This window comes from Chaetura pelagica, unplaced genomic scaffold (genome assembly GCF_000747805.2).
Source record: "Chaetura pelagica isolate M959 unplaced genomic scaffold, ChaPel_1.0 scaffold189, whole genome shotgun sequence".
Taxonomy (NCBI): Eukaryota; Metazoa; Chordata; class Aves; order Apodiformes; family Apodidae; genus Chaetura; species Chaetura pelagica.
Genome location: NW_009970716.1, coordinates 584,139 through 603,382, shown reverse-complemented (window position 1 = coordinate 603,382; position 19,244 = coordinate 584,139). Strand labels below are relative to the sequence as shown.

The following is a 19,244-nucleotide window of genomic DNA, read 5'->3' as shown; positions in this document are numbered from 1 at the left end:
TCTGCACACCTACGGTCCCGGAGCCGCGTGCCGACTGCCGCCGCTTTGTGGTGGGGGGGGTGACCTGCGCTTGGAGTGCCTGCAGCCTCTTTGCTACCCAGCTCATCCTACCTGCACTGCCGTGGTGAGACAATTCCGGCTACCCCAGCTTATAGGGGAAAATATAATCCAGCCATTCGGGCAAATCCCTCCCCTCTGCTTCCCTCACGTGAATAAGATGTGTAACTAAGGTGTACCCATATATGTTTAATGTGTTGTAATCACTCCTTTTGAACCTCCTGCCCCAAATTGCTTTGTTTTCCCCACAATAAACCTTGCTGTTGTTAGAAATTTAGTAAGCACTGAGCAGGTTATTCACTCAAAAAAGTCGGGACATAAGTTCCTGTATCCTCTGTGTGAGGCGATACCCACGTGTGGATCTCTCAGCAAATCCTGATAAGTTAATACACTCCAATAAGGAGATATAATAGGTCACGGATCGTGACACACCTCCTCACACACACATAACAAATCATTATTTTCCTTGACTACTATCGAAATCTCAAAGATTATGACATTTTGTTCCACTCCAGAAAGTGCTAAACTTTAGCAGGAAGGGAGCACTGCGCTCTGCTGGCTGAGAGAAGGAAGGTTTAATCTAGAATATCATACAGCATCAACAAATCGAAATAATTAAAGTTAGGAATAGACTCCGTGAAATATTTCCTTATTTTCTGCACTCACCCACAAAGAAAACATGACATAAATCAAATTACTAATTCTGCTAAGATTAGCATGCAACAGAGAAGTAATTTTAAATTATTCTGAAATAAGTAGTTAAAGAAACAGTCATTGGAATAATTTTCACTAATAAGAAGAGCCATACTATCCTCTGCTATGGGGAGAGACATAAATCTTCACAACCATGTACATGTGAACAATACCAAAACCACCTACATGGTCTACAGCAAGTTATGTGGTCAACTGACCACAGCTGATATTTTGTTTAAACATCTGTTCATGAAAGAGTGAGATTTGATACATCCTATCACAAAACACAGCACTGACTCAATAAAACATAATTTTTAAAAAGATTTAGTAATAACCTTTTCAAATTGAAAAAGATGAGTTGATCTTAAATTTCATGACTTTTAGAAATGACTATGAATAATGATGGTAGTTATTTTGCTCCAAGCATCAATTAGATTTCCTTCTCATGTAAGCCAAAACAGCCAATGACTACATGCAAAACTGCAGAAGGATGCACACCAAGACAAGGTAATATGTAACACTAAAGAAGTTTCCACTTTATTGTCTGATTTCATCCATGAGTGCTTAAATCCAAGTCACATCAGAATTTTCCCGTGTGGCAAAATGTTCCTTATCTTTTTAAAATAAACACGGCAGTTTCTAGAGAATTGTTGAAAATGTATGACATGGATATAACAATAGAATAAGAGGGGAAAAATAATCCAAAAGTATATAATTAAAAGACTCCCCTCAAAAATGTAAAAACCTTTTAAACAGCTGCAAGAATACACAAATAGCTTCATAAAACACAGAATCACAGAATCTTAGGGGTTGGAAGAGACCTCAAAAGATCATCTAGTCCAGAATTCTAAGAAGTCAAGTAGTTATATATTCTTCAAAAATAAAAGAAAATACCTTCTGATATGTAAGGCCTTGTGCTAAGATTCTTCATTGGTTTTAAATATAAAAAAGCCATATTTCTCATTAAAATTCTTTTTTGCAGAATGACAAAGTGAGATATACTTCATATTCCACTTTAAAAGGCAGTTTCCATGACTCACCTCATGCTGCCCAAGACACTCCCTGTTAAAGAGAGAAAAATCAGAGATTTAGAAAACCTGTGTCTTTAATAAGTGACTTAAAACAGTGACAGTGCTTCTCACACAAAAATAATGCAATCTATTTTTTAAAAGTGTAAACTAAGAGAAATATACAGATCAATGTCTTCTATTTTAATAGTTGTTTGGATTGATGTGTTTTATGATGGCAATCCCAAAACCAGTGTTTCATCTGCAGATTGTAGTTGTATATAAAATAATTTTTTGCTTAGAAAATTGATTTCGAGAAATTACCTGAATTGCTCTCAAATACCTTCTCCTTCAGCTTTACTAATACTGCACTTTATATTTTTCAGTTATTTCAGAGAACTATCTATTCTACTCTTATTTTTATAATTCTCTCCCTTTTTAGAATCTCTAGGGAAGAAAAACTGCACTGATAAGAATAGTGAAGGCACTAAATAGTGACTCAAATACTGATCTAAAAATAAAGTCAATCTTTTGCTTCTTTTATTTTGAAAAGTATCTCTCTCTTTCTGCCTCTGATTTCCTATCTGTCATCTCCTTCCCAAGTACTATTTTGATTTCTCTACTGAAACCTTACACGGGAGAATAATGAAAACACCATTAATATTCAAGCTAAAATACCTGTAAAATCAATTCCTAAATATTTCTAGAAGAGTATTTAAATAAAAATAATTTTAAAACAGCAGTATCATTTAATTAAGCAGTGAAAGAAGTTGCTCAGAGAGGCTGCAGCATCAGTGTACTCAGGCCTTTTCAAGGAGCAAAGGACAAGGCTGGAGCAAACTGGTCTCAATTTAGTGTTGATATAATATTAACAGGAGGCTGGTCTAGCTGAACCCACCCCAAGGTACCTTCCAGACTCTGGTTCCTTGTGAAATTAATGAAGTAAACTACTTTCCAGAAACTCCCTTTTAACTATTTACAAAAAGAGATATCAAATACATTCCATTCCAAAATCTCTGACTGCTCATGTTCAAAGATACAAAACTGTTAGAAAAAAATTGTCAGAAGCATTGCAAAATCTCAGCAGTAGAAGGAGGAATTCCCACTAACATTCCTCCAGCCAGAATAGGGTTATTTAAACTATTCTCCACTATCATATTCATTCAAACGGTGCTGTTCTAGCAATTATTCTAAAAGTCCTGCTAATTATCTATGATGATGTCAGATATTTTGTTTCCTAGCACCATGTTACTTTCTATCTATGGTTCTGCTTACTATTATTATTTTGCTAATTCAGAAAACTTATCTCAGATTACTTCCATTTAAAAAGAAACCCAACAACAAAATACTAAAACATCGCCGTTGTAAAGAACTATCACGAGAGAGAAGATATTCCAGAATTCCTGTGATTTAATGCTACTAGAACCTTAATTTGCCCCAAGCACTTTTAAATGTAACAATTCTTCCTTTAGTTAGAAAATTAAGTACCATTTTTCCAGTATGGTTTCATTCCCACTTGGCAGACTTACTTCCTGTGGGGAGGTGTCTTCAGATTAAAGGAGGTGATTTTGAGCTTGGAATTCAGAGGAACTACATGATGTGCCCCACATAATGCATGATGTTACAAAATAACCTCTGCTGGATACCTACCTGAGACAGTTCCATAGGCACCTACCCAAACACTGAAACCAGACTGTTCATAATTACACATTTTTCACCTTTTAGGAGTCTGGCTTTGAACTTCCAGCCCAAGTATCAGAAGCACTGACTGGTCACAGTTTTGAACTAAAGTACAACCTATCAGAGTAGGTGAGGCCACACCTCGAGTACTGTGTTCAGTTTTGGGCCCCTCACTACAGAAAGGACATTGAGCTATGAGGAGCAGCTGAGGGAGCTGGGTTGTTCAGCCTTGAGAAAAGTAGGCTGAGGCGAGACCTCATTGCTCTCTACAACTTAGAGGAGGTTGTTAAGAGGTGGGTATCAGTCTGTTCAGTGAAGTCAAAGTGATAGGAAAAGAGGTAACAGCCTCAGTTTAGGGAGGTTTAGATTGGATGTTAGGAAGAATTTCTTCACTGAAAAGGTTATCAGGCACTGGAACTGGCTCCCCAAGGCACTGGTGGAGTCACCATTCCTGGAGGTATCTAAATCACATAGACCTAGTACTTAGGATACGGTCTAGCTAAGGACTTGACAGTATCAGGTTGACAGTTGGACTCTGTGATCTTGAAGGTCTTTTCCAAACAAGGTAATTCCATGATTCTCTTATAGCACCATCATTGAGAAATTAAGTTCTAAACATAGCTACATAGGCAGTTAAATGGGTATTTCTGAGGGATGTTTAAATAACAGATAGGCACTAGTGCCAGTGAAGTATAGAGGGTTTAAACAGTAAGAGACCAAAACAGACCAAAACTACAGAAACAGACCAAAAAACACCAGTATTTTTTTCAGATAAATGTTGAATTCTGAGTTCTTATTCCACAGTGTAAACAGAAGTTTTATCAAATTGAAAAAGAACAGTGAAATAAAGTCATCATCATATCTTCCCTTATAGCCTCAGCATCCTCACAGAAAGACTTGATTCAGCTCTACTCAAGGAGCAGAACCTTTCAGAAAAGTCAAAACTAGAAAGGAGACAAGTAGATAGGATGAACGGTAACTATCTGCCATTCATTAGCATGTAATAAGTGAACAAGTGAGAAACAAAACGGCAATTAGTTACGCAGAAAATTATGATCCCAAGAAAACTATACAGGGAAAGTTGCATGTCACTGAAGACTATCAAATTACAATAGCTGTCTTTGTGATTTTCATATTTTTTATGTAGCATTGTACATAACACGTATTAGAAACCAGTCTTTACCAACACGATCAGTCTTTTCACACAGTGAGCACACACTACAAAATTATCTATTAAACAGCCAACAATGCTCAGTTTTATGAGAATGGTGTTCACACAGGCTCATTGTATCCGAAGAGAAAAATCTGGTAATTTTCACGTTCACCTCTACAACCGTATAAAAAGAAAAAAAATCTCTACTCATACAAAAATGTTATTTCATTTGTTTTCTTTTTAATACTTACACCGGTATAGGAACCTCACAGGGAGGGCATGGTAATGCAGTTTGAATAAAAGCTGGCTCAGTTGGCTGTTCCCAAGGACCTGCAGATTGATGCTGAGTGAAAAAGACAATGCTAGTTGAATATGAAACAAATGAAACTATCTGCTTGACCATAAATACACACATCACCTGAAGAGATCTCAGTACTAACAAATCCATGTTCCAGTAACTAACTTTTTACTAATAGAAATCCCAACATCCACTACACACCAAAAATTACGATTTCTCCCCTAGCATAGTTAGGGACAGGAAAATGAAGGCCTGAGGCTCTACTGCTAAAAATAAAGCACAAAGTCAAACCAAAAAAAACCCAGCAAAGCAATTAGAAGGATCCAATAGAGGTAAAAATATAAAAATATTCCAACAAGTGGAATTATCATAATGCAGTACATGGATGAGTCATGTTTAAAGATGCCAAACAACGTCTCACTTTTCACATCTGCAAATGCTGGTTTGCTCCTATATTAAAAGTAATTGCTTAGATTTGAAACTAAACATTTGTAATAAAACTTAATCAAAAAAATTAATTTTTTTCGTAATTACAACTACTGAAAACTCATTTATAGATATTACAAAATTAATTGGATTACAATAAAGGCACTAGTACCACTTGGTTTCTTGGTTAAACAATATGCATACCTCTGTGCTTGATTATTTACTCGGAACTCCAAAGGCCTCCAGCATAAGATCAAGGTGAAACTCATTCCTCAGAGTACAAATAACATAAGTTTTCATTTTTTACTTACTAAGCCAGTCTGCTTCACAAGTGCTTCATCATGGCAGGGAACAGGGCACAAATGACCACATGTTAATGTTTTCTGACAGGACTGACGACATGGAGGACACCGACCAAAGTGACAGTAGTGTTTCTCCTGGGTAAAGTGGTGACAGGTAGCTGGTTTACTGAAATAAAACCCAGACATGAATAAATATGTCAGCAAGAAATATAAAGTTAGAGTCACTGCACAATTATGCTCAAAAGACAATTGAGATGAACAAGTTTTATGGTTTATTTCTTTAAATTGGTTTACTTCTCACCTTCAGCAGTGGTTAGTATTACAGCAAAATTATCCAGGAGTTCTAAATGAAGTTAAAGTCAGGTCTGCATACTCAAACAGCTACCTCAATCCTAATTCAACTCTCCTTTTTCCTTTTGCTGGTCAAGTTTTCTAGGTACCTCATGGAGGTACTTCAAAATGTACCAGAGATGACTTGAGGGAGTGGGACTACAGAATTAGAAGCACTTGGCAGGATAGAACCTTGCCTTTGACAGCAGCAAACTGTGCAGGAAACCACAGCATCAAAAGGCTGTGTGACAGGAAGGATTATTGCTAATCTCCATCTGCAAAGCCAAGAATCCAGAAAACTCAGAAGTAATCTTATTAAAGGAATAATTTTTGCCTTTTAAATTATATTTTATTACTTTCTTTAAGGACTCTTTAAACTCCACTCAAGAACTAGAAAACACACATGCTTTCTATACTGACCTGCACAGCTGTTTGCATTTGGGAGGTTTGATGGTACGCTCTCTGCCACAGGGCACCTTAATGACAGTTTTTCCACAATTGCATTTCACATCTACAGTCTCTGGACATGGATTACAACTACCTAAATAGAAATAAATTAACAAGACGATAATCTCAATAAGCTACTTATTGTAAAAAATGGTAAAAGAACTCTGACATGGTATTATTATCCTACTCTGTTTGATCTAAATAACTGATAGCTGTTAATATTTTATTTCTGCTTAGTTTCAAATCCCTCTTGGGAAAGAGAATTTCACCACTCTTTAAGTATAGCAATAATAACAACTGTAGAATAATCAGGATTAACTAGTATCAAGTTAGAAACAATCTCTCTCTCACATTTTAACAAGTCAGCATTACTAAAGCTCAGTCATTTGGATCACACAATACTCAGATATGTTACTTGTCTTACATACATATGAAGGCATCATTTTTCATCAATATTCAAAAGATAAAGATGTTGAAAAACTGGTGCAATGAAGTCTTGCAGATTTTGTAAAATATCAAAAAAATGTTAATCTTCAATGCATAATTAATGTTTTTTTTAAAAGATCCTCCTACTTTATATATAAAGTTATTCATGCTACTAACCTGATATATTTTTAAAAAGAGATCTGTAAAATATCTATGTTTTCAGTTCTAGGTCTTCCATACTATTTCTTCATCAAGTGCCAACTGACAAGTTCTATTATTGAGTAATTAACAGTAAGAATATGTATATTCTAAAAAAAGCAAATTTACATAGGTGGATTTTGGCTTACTAATCATGCTGCATTCTGAAACTCTAAATAAAGTAATGCTTTGAAAGTGTTACTGACAACAGCTTTTTAAGCAATTCTGACTTGTTAAAAGGATCTGAGAAGCAACACTTCAAGAAGTAGGTCTCTCAATGTCAAAAGGCTGCTGAAATAAAAAAGGATGAAAGTACATAGACTTCATTTTGCAAAGTAAGTTAAATTATCCTTATATTATTAGCACACATAAACAGCTACTTTTACTAAAGAAACTTAAGGTCTAAAGCTATGCTGCCCAGAGTGTCTAATTGTACAATTTACTTCAATATTCTATTAACAAAGACAACTGCTGATATTCCCAACAGGATGGAAGGGCAAAGATCACATATAAGTCTGAAGTTAAGGTGAGAGCACAATGTTCTCAAACCAAGCATTACAATGTACTACAGTAGCAAACAAAACACTTCTATTCCCTGGCAACACATTCTAAATTTCAGCAAGCATGTTTAACACTTAAGAAGAAAAGATACGTAAAAATCAAATTACAAACAGAATATACTGTCACCTTTTTGCAGGGAACTATGCTAAAGACCAAATGCTTATTATCAGCAACCTCTAATAATTCTGACATCAGGTACTTTTTAAAGGACCTGATCTGGCAAGTTATTTTCTAGGAGGCATAGTACTTCCTTTAAAATCAGTGGTCTCCAAGATTTGTCAACTCCTTGCAAAATTAACCTGACCTGGTATTACATACTCAAGATAGAATAATTAATCTTAACTTTCAACAGCTATTAAAATATTGGTGCATAAGGAGAAACATATGAATATAAATATTTTGAGATCAAAATCTTTGCCCTTGTTAGAAATATTTTCAAACATTCTGACAAGACACTACAAATTGTACTACATTGTAATTTGTTAAAGCATACTATTTATTTTCTTTTCTATATGAATTATCTGATATCATAGTTACTACCTTCATCAGATGCAACTTTTGGCAAGAGTTAGCATTTAAATATTGACAATTGTATTGTTTTGATAAATTACATACACTTTGAAGTGTATATATTGGATATTTACACTCTCAAAGTTCACTTTAGTTTTCTTACAGTCACTGCTTTATTATTTTTATACAGTTGTTATTTATTAGAAATCACTGTCACTTTCCAGGCTGTAAGATGCAAGCAGTGTTAATGTCAAACAGCTACTCAGTGTGAAAGTTTATCCTATAATGCAGCATTAGTTCCTTACTTTTCCAACTAGTATTTTATTCTATGGTTTAGTTATGAACCAAACTACTGCAGAAAAGCAATGTTACTAGGTTTCTTCTGACAGGATAAAAAAAATAATTATGTATTTCCAGGATTTTGGAGGGGTACATGGGTGGGAGAAGAAAGGAAGGGGAAGAAGGGGCACAACTGACAGAGTAAAAACAAACTACTACTTTGTGATGACAGATGTAATAGCAGGTTAACTGGGAAAACTACCACATTTACTTGTCTTGTCCTCTTAAGAATCACTGCCTCAAAAGCAAGATTAGTCCAACCAGTTCTGAATTATTTCCTGAGTTGTTGCAATTTATAGTCCAGACTACTAAGGCAAATTATGTAGGCTACTCAGCTGCAGTTTCAGCAGGACAGCAGCTTCCAGCAGCTTCAGAAAAATGCTGAGAGGGCAAACAACTTTTCAGTCATTCCAGTTTAATCCTCTACCAAGTGAATGTCAAAGCAATTGGCCAGGATAAAAGCTGCCTGGCAATTTTGGTCATGTTCAACATCTTTTTAACCAAGGTCACTGAATACAGAAGTAAACTTTTTTGTTATCTTTTATATAGTCAGTAACAACTTCTTGTTTTCTCTTCCATCAACTTTCTTTCATTTAAATTTTAAGCCCACTTGTATCATGTCTTGTATTCTAGGATTTTTAAAAACCATCCAAGACTCAAACAGCACAGACATTTCTCTACGTAGTTGGATTTTGTTATGCAGTGAACAGAATTATTTGGGTAAAATGTCAAGCTTAGATTTTTAATTAAGCAGCTGGACAGTGGAAAGAGCATTTTCAGAGGAACAATGCTAAGCAAACTTACCAGGTAAAAATGCACGTTGTCATTATGTAAATCCTTAAGCTCTAACCAGTACTAAAAACCTTTCAAACAAACTGCCTCCACAAAAAGCCCACATGCAACAAGGGAGAGAATTTGTTAAGCACCACAGACTGATGCAAGCATGTAGTCTGACAAAATTAAACAACATTCCAGCACTATGGGGATCCTTTACGTATTCTTACCTCTGTGGCAGCCTGAAGGACATTTGTGATTTCTGCAGCCCAGAGTACGCCCACAGATTTGATCACAAGGTGGACAGTTTCCAGAACAGCACTATTGAAAAATATATACTCTATATAAACTGAACGCTTAGACATTTTTTGAATAAATTTGCCCTCTTCTACTATTTCATTTTTTCAATACTTCTTAAAAAAATTTTCATGCCATTTCATAAAATTTCCACAAATTCATGTCAAGTATAGAAAGGAGGACAACTGTAAAGTCATTTTAAAAAATTGAAATTCTAAAAAACCAAGAAAATTCACATTTGAATGCATCATTTCAACATGCTCAAAAGGCATAAGGTTTCCAAAAAGTGTAAGGACATTTAAAAAGCTCAAATTCTTATGATATTTTAATCCAAAATAATTTCTGATACCTAACAGTTGACCCCATTACTCTACAATTTCTTCCACTTTTACACTCTATCATCCCTGGCACAAAATAGCATTAACCACCTTTACTTTAAAAAAAACACACCACAAACAAACAAAACAAAAAAATCTACCCACCTTTTACCTTTGTAGTAAAGGTCAGATAATTTTAGGATCGGTTACCTACATTTTGTTCTTACATAAAGTAGTAATGTGGAAGAATCAGAACACATCACACCACCACAATGGTGGATGCCAGGCGAGGGGAGAATCCCCCCTTTTCCATTAACTTGAAAGGATCAAACTGCATGAGAAAGGATGGCAATTAGGAAGAGAAACCCAGATTTTATAGCATAAAGATGTCAAGGTTGCATTTACTTGTTTTGCCATCTTTTCACATAAAGTAAATTCACTATAATAATAACACTCAAAAAGTAAGAATAAAACTGTATTTTTCATGTCTCTCATAATGTCTTAATTCACACATAGCAGCCAACTTTCAGGATTTTGTGAACTGAAAAGACAGGTTTGAGCTATCAACTATTCCTTTGACTTCAAATGAGAAGGGAAACAAAACTCAAATTTTCAATTGTCAGACCACTGCTGTTTGCATATTATAGAAGGTGGGGTGGAATGTTGTGTTGTCAAAAATAAGAGTATGTCCCTTACAAAGTTATGAGAGACCCCCAGCTCTTCATAAAAAGTAAGGAAATAAATTAATTACTCCAGAATGCATAAAGTGTTCTTAACTACTCAAGTATCCAAAAGCAAAACTGCCTTCCAGAGCTAGAAAGTTGTTAAAAATACCCCCCCAGATTTCAAAGCCACTGAGTTTTTCTTAGTGACATGCTGTACAGCCAATCCTGGTACACTGCAAACCAGACTGAATGACGCTGAAGAAGCTTTCGTTCTATACAATAACATGAGGTGGAACAAGAGATTGATGTGATTTACATGCAACACAAAATACTATATATAATTTATTTTTTTTTTAAGTTATCTAAGCAATACATTGGAGAAAGGTCACCTCTGGATACTTACCTTTCTCCTACATTGGTGCTTTTGGCAATCACGAATTTTAGTACACTTTGTTTCACAGATATATGGCTTATGACATGGCATGCGTTTGGTGTGCTTTCCACAGCGACACTGTTTTTCAACTTCCTGGGCAGCAAGATAGGGAAAAAAGCAGGGTATTTTTAATACAAAAAAACCCACAACAAAACCACACACACACACAAAAAAAAAACCCAAAAAAACACCACAAAAAACCCCCACAACAACAACACAGCACCAAACAAAACAAGTGGAAAGAAAATGTGCTGAAGAAGCTTGTGGGAGAGTAGTCACCCAGTGCCGTATCACAACAGGAAGTGTATCTCATGCTCTGAGCAGATTATCTCTCTGTGCAAGAACCATTTGGTCACCTTGTGTCGCTACTGCAAACACTGAGCTCTAGACAGCACCTGTCACTGTAGCCTTGGTCTCACCAAGAAGGAAGCCACCTCAAGGGAACTACTCAAGTGTATAGTTCAAGATGTCAGCATAAATGCAAAACAAGTTCATACAAAAAAATACTTATCCTGCAGAGTAAACTAGATTTATCCATAATGTAGATAGACAATTTAAAATGTAGGTGAGCACATTTATTTGACCTTCATGCCAGCTAACATGTGCCAGCTACTATCACCATAGACTTTGTATCTAAAGCTGGTTCAGGAAGAGACAACTGAAAGCAGAGAGAGCAGCAGTTTTACAGGCCAGACCTCAGAACCTCCATAGTATCTTGATCTGCTCTAAATATCTATTTTCTTACTAACAAGATGTTACATTACAGCATCTTCCATTTCACTAATAAAGAAATAGCATAGCAAGACAAGGCAGCAAGGAAGCTAGAAGAGCTAGGGGTAAAAATTAAATGCCTTTAGGGCATAATTAAAAAACAAAGCAAAACCAATCTAAACCAATACAACTTCCATCCATATCTCAATTCGGACACATAATGCTCAACTATTAATTCAGAATTGTGTTGGGGTGGAGGGGGCGATAGGGGAAAAAAAAAATGCTGCTTTTAATTAACAGAAAGTCACAGATTTTGTCAATAGATACGATTTAATTTTCCTTTAGTGACTTGCACTGTACCAGTCATGAAGTGTTTAAAAAACCTAACAAAATGTGAACCTCCTACCGTAAGACTAACCTGTCTGCATATTTCACAGGGACCTCGATGACAGCGCTGTGAACATTTATGGATACCACATTCCAGAACTTTATCACAACTGTCGCCACAAGTGGGCACATCTTCTGTACAAGGCAATGTAAACTCTAGAAGCAGAGAAAGAAGTACAAGCATTTAAAAAAAAAAAAAAGGCAAAAATATTTAGAAAAAAAAATGCAGTGTGTAATATGACTTCAAATGACAATTCTCTTCTCATTTTTTAAAATGCTTTTCTAGAACTACTCAATTATTTGCACTGCAAATTAAACCCTGTGGACTAAATAATGCTCTGAAAGAATTGACCAAAAAGAGTTCACTGTTTGTAAGAACTTCCTTGCAGAATTAAACTACTGACTGTCAAAGACTGGATGACTTACTTGATTTTTCACATGGACAGGACCTTTTCCCAGAACGAGGACAGTCTCCACAGGGACCAGCATGACAGACTTTTTCACATGTGTGATTACCACAAGGCAGAGGTTTCCCACACACCTGGAAAACTCAGAGAAACCAAATTAATGCAATATAATGGAACTACATACCAAGACAAAGCAGCCTAAGGGGAAAAACTAAGGATAAGAGATTTCCAGATGGAATTAAACTTTTTCTGAATTTTATTAACAAATCTTGTATTTGCTGAGTTTGCCAAATAAAGCTGATCGCCCCTGCAGTGATCCTGACTGGAAGACTGCTGTATATTGAGGTGTTAGCGGCTGACAGAACAGTTAACCTGAGTAGTCCCAGGCCAGTGGTGCATACAAATTTTGGCCTTCAGGCCTGTGGTGTGCTACACATATCCCTCGGCCACAGGATAAATTTATTGTAGGAGATAAGATTGGTGGCAGCTCCCACTCGATACCAGTGACTGAGCAACCATCATGTCCTTGCCTTTATCTAAAGTGCAGCAAGAAGTTCTCATGTGAATGCATTTTCTGTTTGACTGTAGAAATGGTGAACAGAGTTTCTTTTTTGTAACAAAATTTTATAATAGCTTCAACGACCAAAACAGGATAACTTTTTCTACAGATGGGGCCTGCACTGTGCTGCACATGGAGAGGCCCATCCAGTGCTGCACAACTTGGGGTTCCCAGCATCTAACAGACCATACTGTTATTTATGTTATACTCTCTTTTTCTATATTGCTAGCTGAAATAAATCACATTTTAACCCACAGTTTACAGAGGCTGAGTGCCTTTCTCACTGGGATTGTAATGACCAAGTACCTCCTGGTACAACCTCCCCCTGCCACTTAATTTTTTTAATTATTTTTATTTTTTACATTCTATCAATCTAGAGCCTTGGTCCTAAGAGTGAGCTGCAAATACATCTCAACGAATGAATCACAAAGCTTTCATTCTGTTAGTCACTAGAAGTAAAAAAGCATCAAACTCATCTCTACCAAGCTGTGATTCCATGCTTATTTCTCAAGACAGCAGCTGAAATTTCAACTTCAAGTACAAGAAAACAGAATCTACATGGTCAAATTCACTGCAAGCATAACTACAGCACAATTCCAGAACAGGGACATTTTATCTACTGTTAGACATGAACTAGGCCACTAAGTAGACACATTCTCAAGCACTGCTGCTTACATTTTTGTTTGCACTTTCAAAACTTAAAAAATTGTTTTCCTAATGAATGTGTTTTTCCAATCCTTAACACACTGAGCAATCAAACTCTATAAAGATGAGAAGTAAGCTAAAAAGGACAGCTTCAACATACCTGACTACACTGCCACTGAGGACTTGCACAAAGTCTTTCTGCTGTCTGTCTTCCACAGATGCACCGCTGTTTACTAACTCGCGGACAAGGCTGACAATCTCCTGTATGTAATTGCAAAGTGACATTGAGAGTAGGAATTGCTAAGTATCCTAACAATTAAACCAACTACTTGTCTGAAGTTTGAGAAAGCAGTTCTACCTGCATGACAGGAATTCTCACAAGTGTGTTGTCCACACAACAATGTTCGTCCACATGGCAGGCGACACGACCATTCCTTGGCACTGCACCTTCGCGGCACTGGTTTAGCCTTCTTACAGTGACAGGTTGTCGTGACCATCTTCGGGCAAGGTGGACAGGGTCCTAAGCACAGGAAAAAGAACACCTTGCTAATGGTCATGCAGCAAAAGCAGCCTTGGCTACATCCATTTTATTCTGAGAGTTCTAAAATACAGTTAGCAGATTTTAAGGAAAACTGTGTAAAAGCAAAAAATACGTATCATAAGAGCAAGAGACACAATGGATTTACCTGGATGACAAAGCAGCAAACATTTATGACCACAAGAAGGTTTGAACTCCCTCTCACATATCTGACCACAGGAGTGAGGCACCAGCCAAGGGTCCAGTGTCGGATTTTCCACTTTTCCACAGTAACAGTAATACCTACTGGGAGTTTCAGACCGTTTGTATTCAAACCTACATTTTGGACTACAACAAGGGAAAAAGGGAGTGAAAAGAAAAGCAATTATTGGAAGATATTTTTTAAAAGGAAAGCAGTTTTTATTATTCCAGTTTCCCAAGATTGTTACCAACCCATCAACATTTTTATAACTATAGTAACGAACAACATAATTAAATTTATAATGTCCAATAAAAGGTCTTGCTACATGTCAGAGTCTACAATACATTCACTAGAATGTCTAAGGAATTGTCTTATGACTACAATCTTTTTTTCTCTAATAACATATATAAAAATTCAGTGTAGCAAGCATGTAGGACAATATTTATCTCAAGTAATATCAAAGGAATGTATGCAACAGTTAACCTACTTAAACAGACCCAATTAAAAAAAAGAGATTAAAAAAAGGTTTTTACCAGTAGCAATTTGTAAGCTATGTAGAAACAAGATTTAGCAATGGTATTAAAACTATGTATAGTGATTAAAATTTGATCTGAAATATTTTAGAATTTATTGGTTCAGCATCATAGATACTGTGAGATGCACACCTTTTTTTGTTAGCCTTGATGGTGTCTGGTATTAAAAAAATAAATCACTCCTAAAGGGAGATAGACACCAAAAATCTGTAATGTATTTGTGTCACAGGCCCTAAAGACTTCCAAGTGCAAGTCATGGATGAGGGAGGCAAAACAAGGTGGGAAAAACAAGGCAGTTCCTGTTTCTGGCTTCACTGGGAAAAGAAAACACACAAAGAGCTCCTCCTAACAGAACAGAGGCTTTGAAAGACACATGTATCCATTTCTATCAAACAAAATGTCAATCTGCCCCTGAATAATACATCACAGGCCATAAACCTTATCTCCATTGTGACTGCACCATTTTATCATGTACTTAAATGTTAAATAAAATACCATTCACCTTGAATTTTTTTCATTATAAGCATTATGCTTAAACAGAAAACTAACCTGTAGTAGAATAAGCATCAACTTGAGACACTAAAAGCCAACAGCATTATGCTTTCTTTCCTAAGCAAACTTGCTCTCTGAGATGCCACATTAACAATAATTTGGTATCCACCAGGCACTTTCAATCAAATTTGACGGAAGATTGTGTCTCAAAGGTATCACCATAAGTTTCAACACAAAAATAGGGCAAATAAAGCATAGAACAAACATGCACAGAGAAAACTTGACTGAATTTTCAGTCACAAAACTACTGAAAAAGCAAGCTTCATTATTCATGCAACCACAATATTACCTTCTTCTTATCCAGTCTCGCATAAAACCACAACACTGGCTTTAATACTTGAGATATACAGAGACTTAAAAAAAACTAAAAATCCCTAAATCTTGCTATTTCAGAACTGTTTTGTAAAATATATTTGTTTGACAGTGCTAATTTTAAAAGTGACAAATATATAAAGCAATCCAAAAATAAATACTAGAAGTTGAGACAGATGACAGATAAGTTACCCTCAAAGGTTAAATCAAATTTGATGCATCAGGTTTTTAATATCAATGTGAAATATTCCCAGATCATGTTAATGAAAACTTAAAAATAATTATGAAAAATGATAGAAAAGTCAGTCTTCTAAACTTTCTTTGTATGTGTGTGTACACGTTATTTACAAGTACCATTCCTTTCTAAAGTAACTCCAGTTCACATTTTTCACAATAAAAGTATCCTTTTAAATGTACCCTGAAGAGCTCACCATGGCCAGGGATAATCTTTCTTCCCAAAATCATCATCTGTCAAAGGAGAAGATACAAGGAAAAGGCTGTCCCTTGCCCACTTTTGGATACACACCAGGTGAAATATACAAAAGCATCCACAGCAGCTCCAGACCTAAAGAGCAGATATCTGTCAATTCTTTATGCTAGGTTTGTTTCTGTTTCCATTGATAACCATCTGTAGTATCTAAAGAAATACCAGGTTGCTATTTTCTATTTAAAAAATGAGTTTCCAAAGAAAGATTACACCTATTGTTAGATGAATACAGGCTGTTTTACTGTTACAGATTCATTCCTATAATCCTATTTTCCTGTTGCTGTGGGAAGATTTTGCCAAGGCTTATGGAGCCCAAAATACTCATATAATCATAGAAATGTTGATATAAACACACTGTTGGAGGTCATGTAACATAACCTCTTTCCCAAGGTAGGACTTTTGCCAATTTAACTCAGTTCAGACACAGCTTTGTCTAGCGAAGTTGGAAAATCCAGAGGGATGGGGACTTCACAGCCATCCTGGGTAAGCTGCTCAAGTGCCATACATCCCAGTACCCAACCTACACCTCCCAAGCCCCAGTTTGTGACACTGCCCCTTATTACAACCCCTGTCACCACAAAGATGACCTTGGCTTTAGTCACCTTCACAACACCAAGTAGAAAGAGGCTGCAATCGTATCATCCCTTAGCCGCTTCTCTGCTAGACCAAACCAGCCAAGCTCTCCCTCAAAGAGATGCTGATACACAACAACAAAATCGAAGATTTGTCCTGAAATCTCTCCCATACAAAAATGTTCCAATACGAAAAAAGGCAATCTTCTCAGTCACAACACCCTCCTCTTTCACCTAATCAGCATTTGTAGCAGCAAAGTTTATCTTACCTGCTCTGCTACAAATCTAAGAAAAGGATTTCCTAACCTCCTTGCTTTTCTGTTTGCTGCAACATGGCTACTGAAAACACAATTGCACACACTGGCCTTCCTGCACTATTTTTTTTTCTTTCATCTGCCTCTCTCTAACATTATAAAATAACTATTTAAAATTACAGTAACAAGCATACATTAAAAACACATATTCTGATTTTAAGCTATATATATAACCACTTATTTCTTCAAGTGTTTGAAAAATCCAAAGATGCTCAATGTGGCATTTTGGAATCTATCATTTTAAAAGTATCAATCCCTATAATTACCTTAGTAAAATAACTGAACACAAGTTATTCAGAAGGTTATATTTGCTTTATTCTAAAAGACAACTGTAAAATACTTACAGCTTGGTTCCGTTTAACTGAAGCAATGCAGATCAGACATGTCATAGCACCTGACTGAAAAGCTTCATTCATGTACTGTCTTGTACGTTCCAGTTCACTTGCATCTCCATCTTTAACACAAAGATTTTTAAAGCAATCAGTAATGTTTGATCTGCTATTCTGTACATGTTGAGACTGCTGTAAAAGTTGGTTGTTTTTTTAATTCCCCTCCGAATAGAGGCCAGTCATATATTATTAAAAAACCACAATATTAGAAGTACTCAGGACAGTTTCAAAACTATACCATGGATTCTGCATAAAAAGGCAAGAAAGTACCACCAGCATGCACTGCTGGAACAAGTATTTTTAATAAAAGGCATAAGAATAAAGTGTTTTCCTTCCAATTATGAAAAAATTCCAATACATAGCCAGTAATAAAGCATTGTTTGTACTTTCATACCAAACTAAAAGTCAAGTAATAATTTAAAAATTACCAGTTTGACTGGTGTAAATGGTAAATGTTTTGTCCAAAATCTTTCCTTGTTTTACTTCAGCATCTTCATCATCATCTTCAGATGAGGAGCTAAACTGGTCTTCAACTAACTTTTTTGCTGCAGCCTGATTAGCCTTCTTAATTTCATCAAATTTCTTCTGAGAAGATAATTCTATTAAGAGAACAGATTAATGATTATTAATAGCATGACAGTTAATCAAGACAACACATTCAGTTCTGTGTACTTTCAACCGTCCTTTTCTGTAAAAAACCTTGTATATTTTGTTTTTAAGGGCAGTACACTGCTACATATTGAATACCACAGAAGAATAAATACATCATGCTTTCTTCTTCACTGTGATTATCCATAAAATTTAGGGCAGGAACCTGTCAATTACTGCTGACAAATCCAACCAAACATACTCAAACATATGCATCTATAATGCTGTGTTATGAAAAGGCTGCTTAGAAAAAAAAACAAAACAAAACAAACCCCACCTAAACAAACATCCTGCACAAAGACAACTTTCCTAGCACGAGGAAGAAAAAAAATAATCAAGTCAAGAGCCTTGACAAGAGCCACTGCTATAATTTTCTGATATCCTACAGGTACCTCTCCCAGTATTTAGTACTTTTAAAATTATTATTTTTATTGATCTCCATCCATCAAGTCATTATTGTAATAGTATGTTCATGCTATTTCACACCTGGCAACATTGAAAGTGACAGAGTATCAATCAATACAGGCCATTTTTTAAGCTATTTTATATGAAGCAGAGGAAGGTTCTCATATGGAGATATATATATATCTTAACATAATTCATAATATGCCAAAGTGCCTTTAAGATAACTTATCATGGAGATACAAAGGTCTTCAGCAGATCACAGGTCCTAAGTAACACCTACTTTTCCAAATTTCAGTATATTTACTGGGGTTCCACTACGTTTAGTTTTAGTGTTTCCCTTCAAAAACTATTTCGCCACTTTAAAAAGAGCGGTATTTGGTGCTTCTCTACCCGCTAAGTGTTACGTGGCTATTAACTGGCACCCGCAGCCACCTGGGGCCAGGCAAGGCCGGCAGCTTTCCGGGCCGGAGCGATGGGGCACACGCCGAGCGGCCTGTCCCGAGCGTTCCCGGCCCTGCCGGGCACAGCTGCTCCATCCTTCCCTTCACGCTCTCCCGCTCGAAGGGCACTGCCCGTGCACGGCGAGGAGGCAGAGCCCTCGACCCACAGCTACGGCCCGAGGCTGCCGCCTCGCACCCCGCAGGAACCCGCAGCCCAGCACGGTCCGGCCACGCCGGGCAGCGCGGAGCGG

General features: G+C 36.4%; 1 protein-coding gene across 1 annotated transcript in view; it reads right to left on the bottom strand.

The window, feature by feature from the left end:
* Nucleotides 1-19,244, bottom strand: part of NFXL1 (nuclear transcription factor, X-box binding-like 1) — a 44,785-nt gene that overhangs the window by 23,787 nt on the left and 1,754 nt on the right. The window contains exons 3-16 of the mRNA XM_010006140.1: nt 17,929-18,099; nt 17,456-17,565; nt 16,170-16,303; nt 14,309-14,487; nt 13,981-14,142; nt 13,783-13,883; nt 12,438-12,552; nt 12,043-12,167; nt 10,884-11,006; nt 9,432-9,522; nt 6,367-6,487; nt 5,626-5,782; nt 4,842-4,933; nt 1,791-1,812 (exon numbers count right to left, since the gene is read on the bottom strand). Coding sequence (XP_010004442.1) covers nt 1,791-1,812; nt 4,842-4,933; nt 5,626-5,782; nt 6,367-6,487; nt 9,432-9,522; nt 10,884-11,006; nt 12,043-12,167; nt 12,438-12,552; nt 13,783-13,883; nt 13,981-14,142; nt 14,309-14,487; nt 16,170-16,303; nt 17,456-17,565; nt 17,929-18,099 — 1,703 coding nt within the window. The remainder of the gene's footprint in view (nt 1-1,790; nt 1,813-4,841; nt 4,934-5,625; nt 5,783-6,366; nt 6,488-9,431; nt 9,523-10,883; nt 11,007-12,042; nt 12,168-12,437; nt 12,553-13,782; nt 13,884-13,980; nt 14,143-14,308; nt 14,488-16,169; nt 16,304-17,455; nt 17,566-17,928; nt 18,100-19,244) is intronic.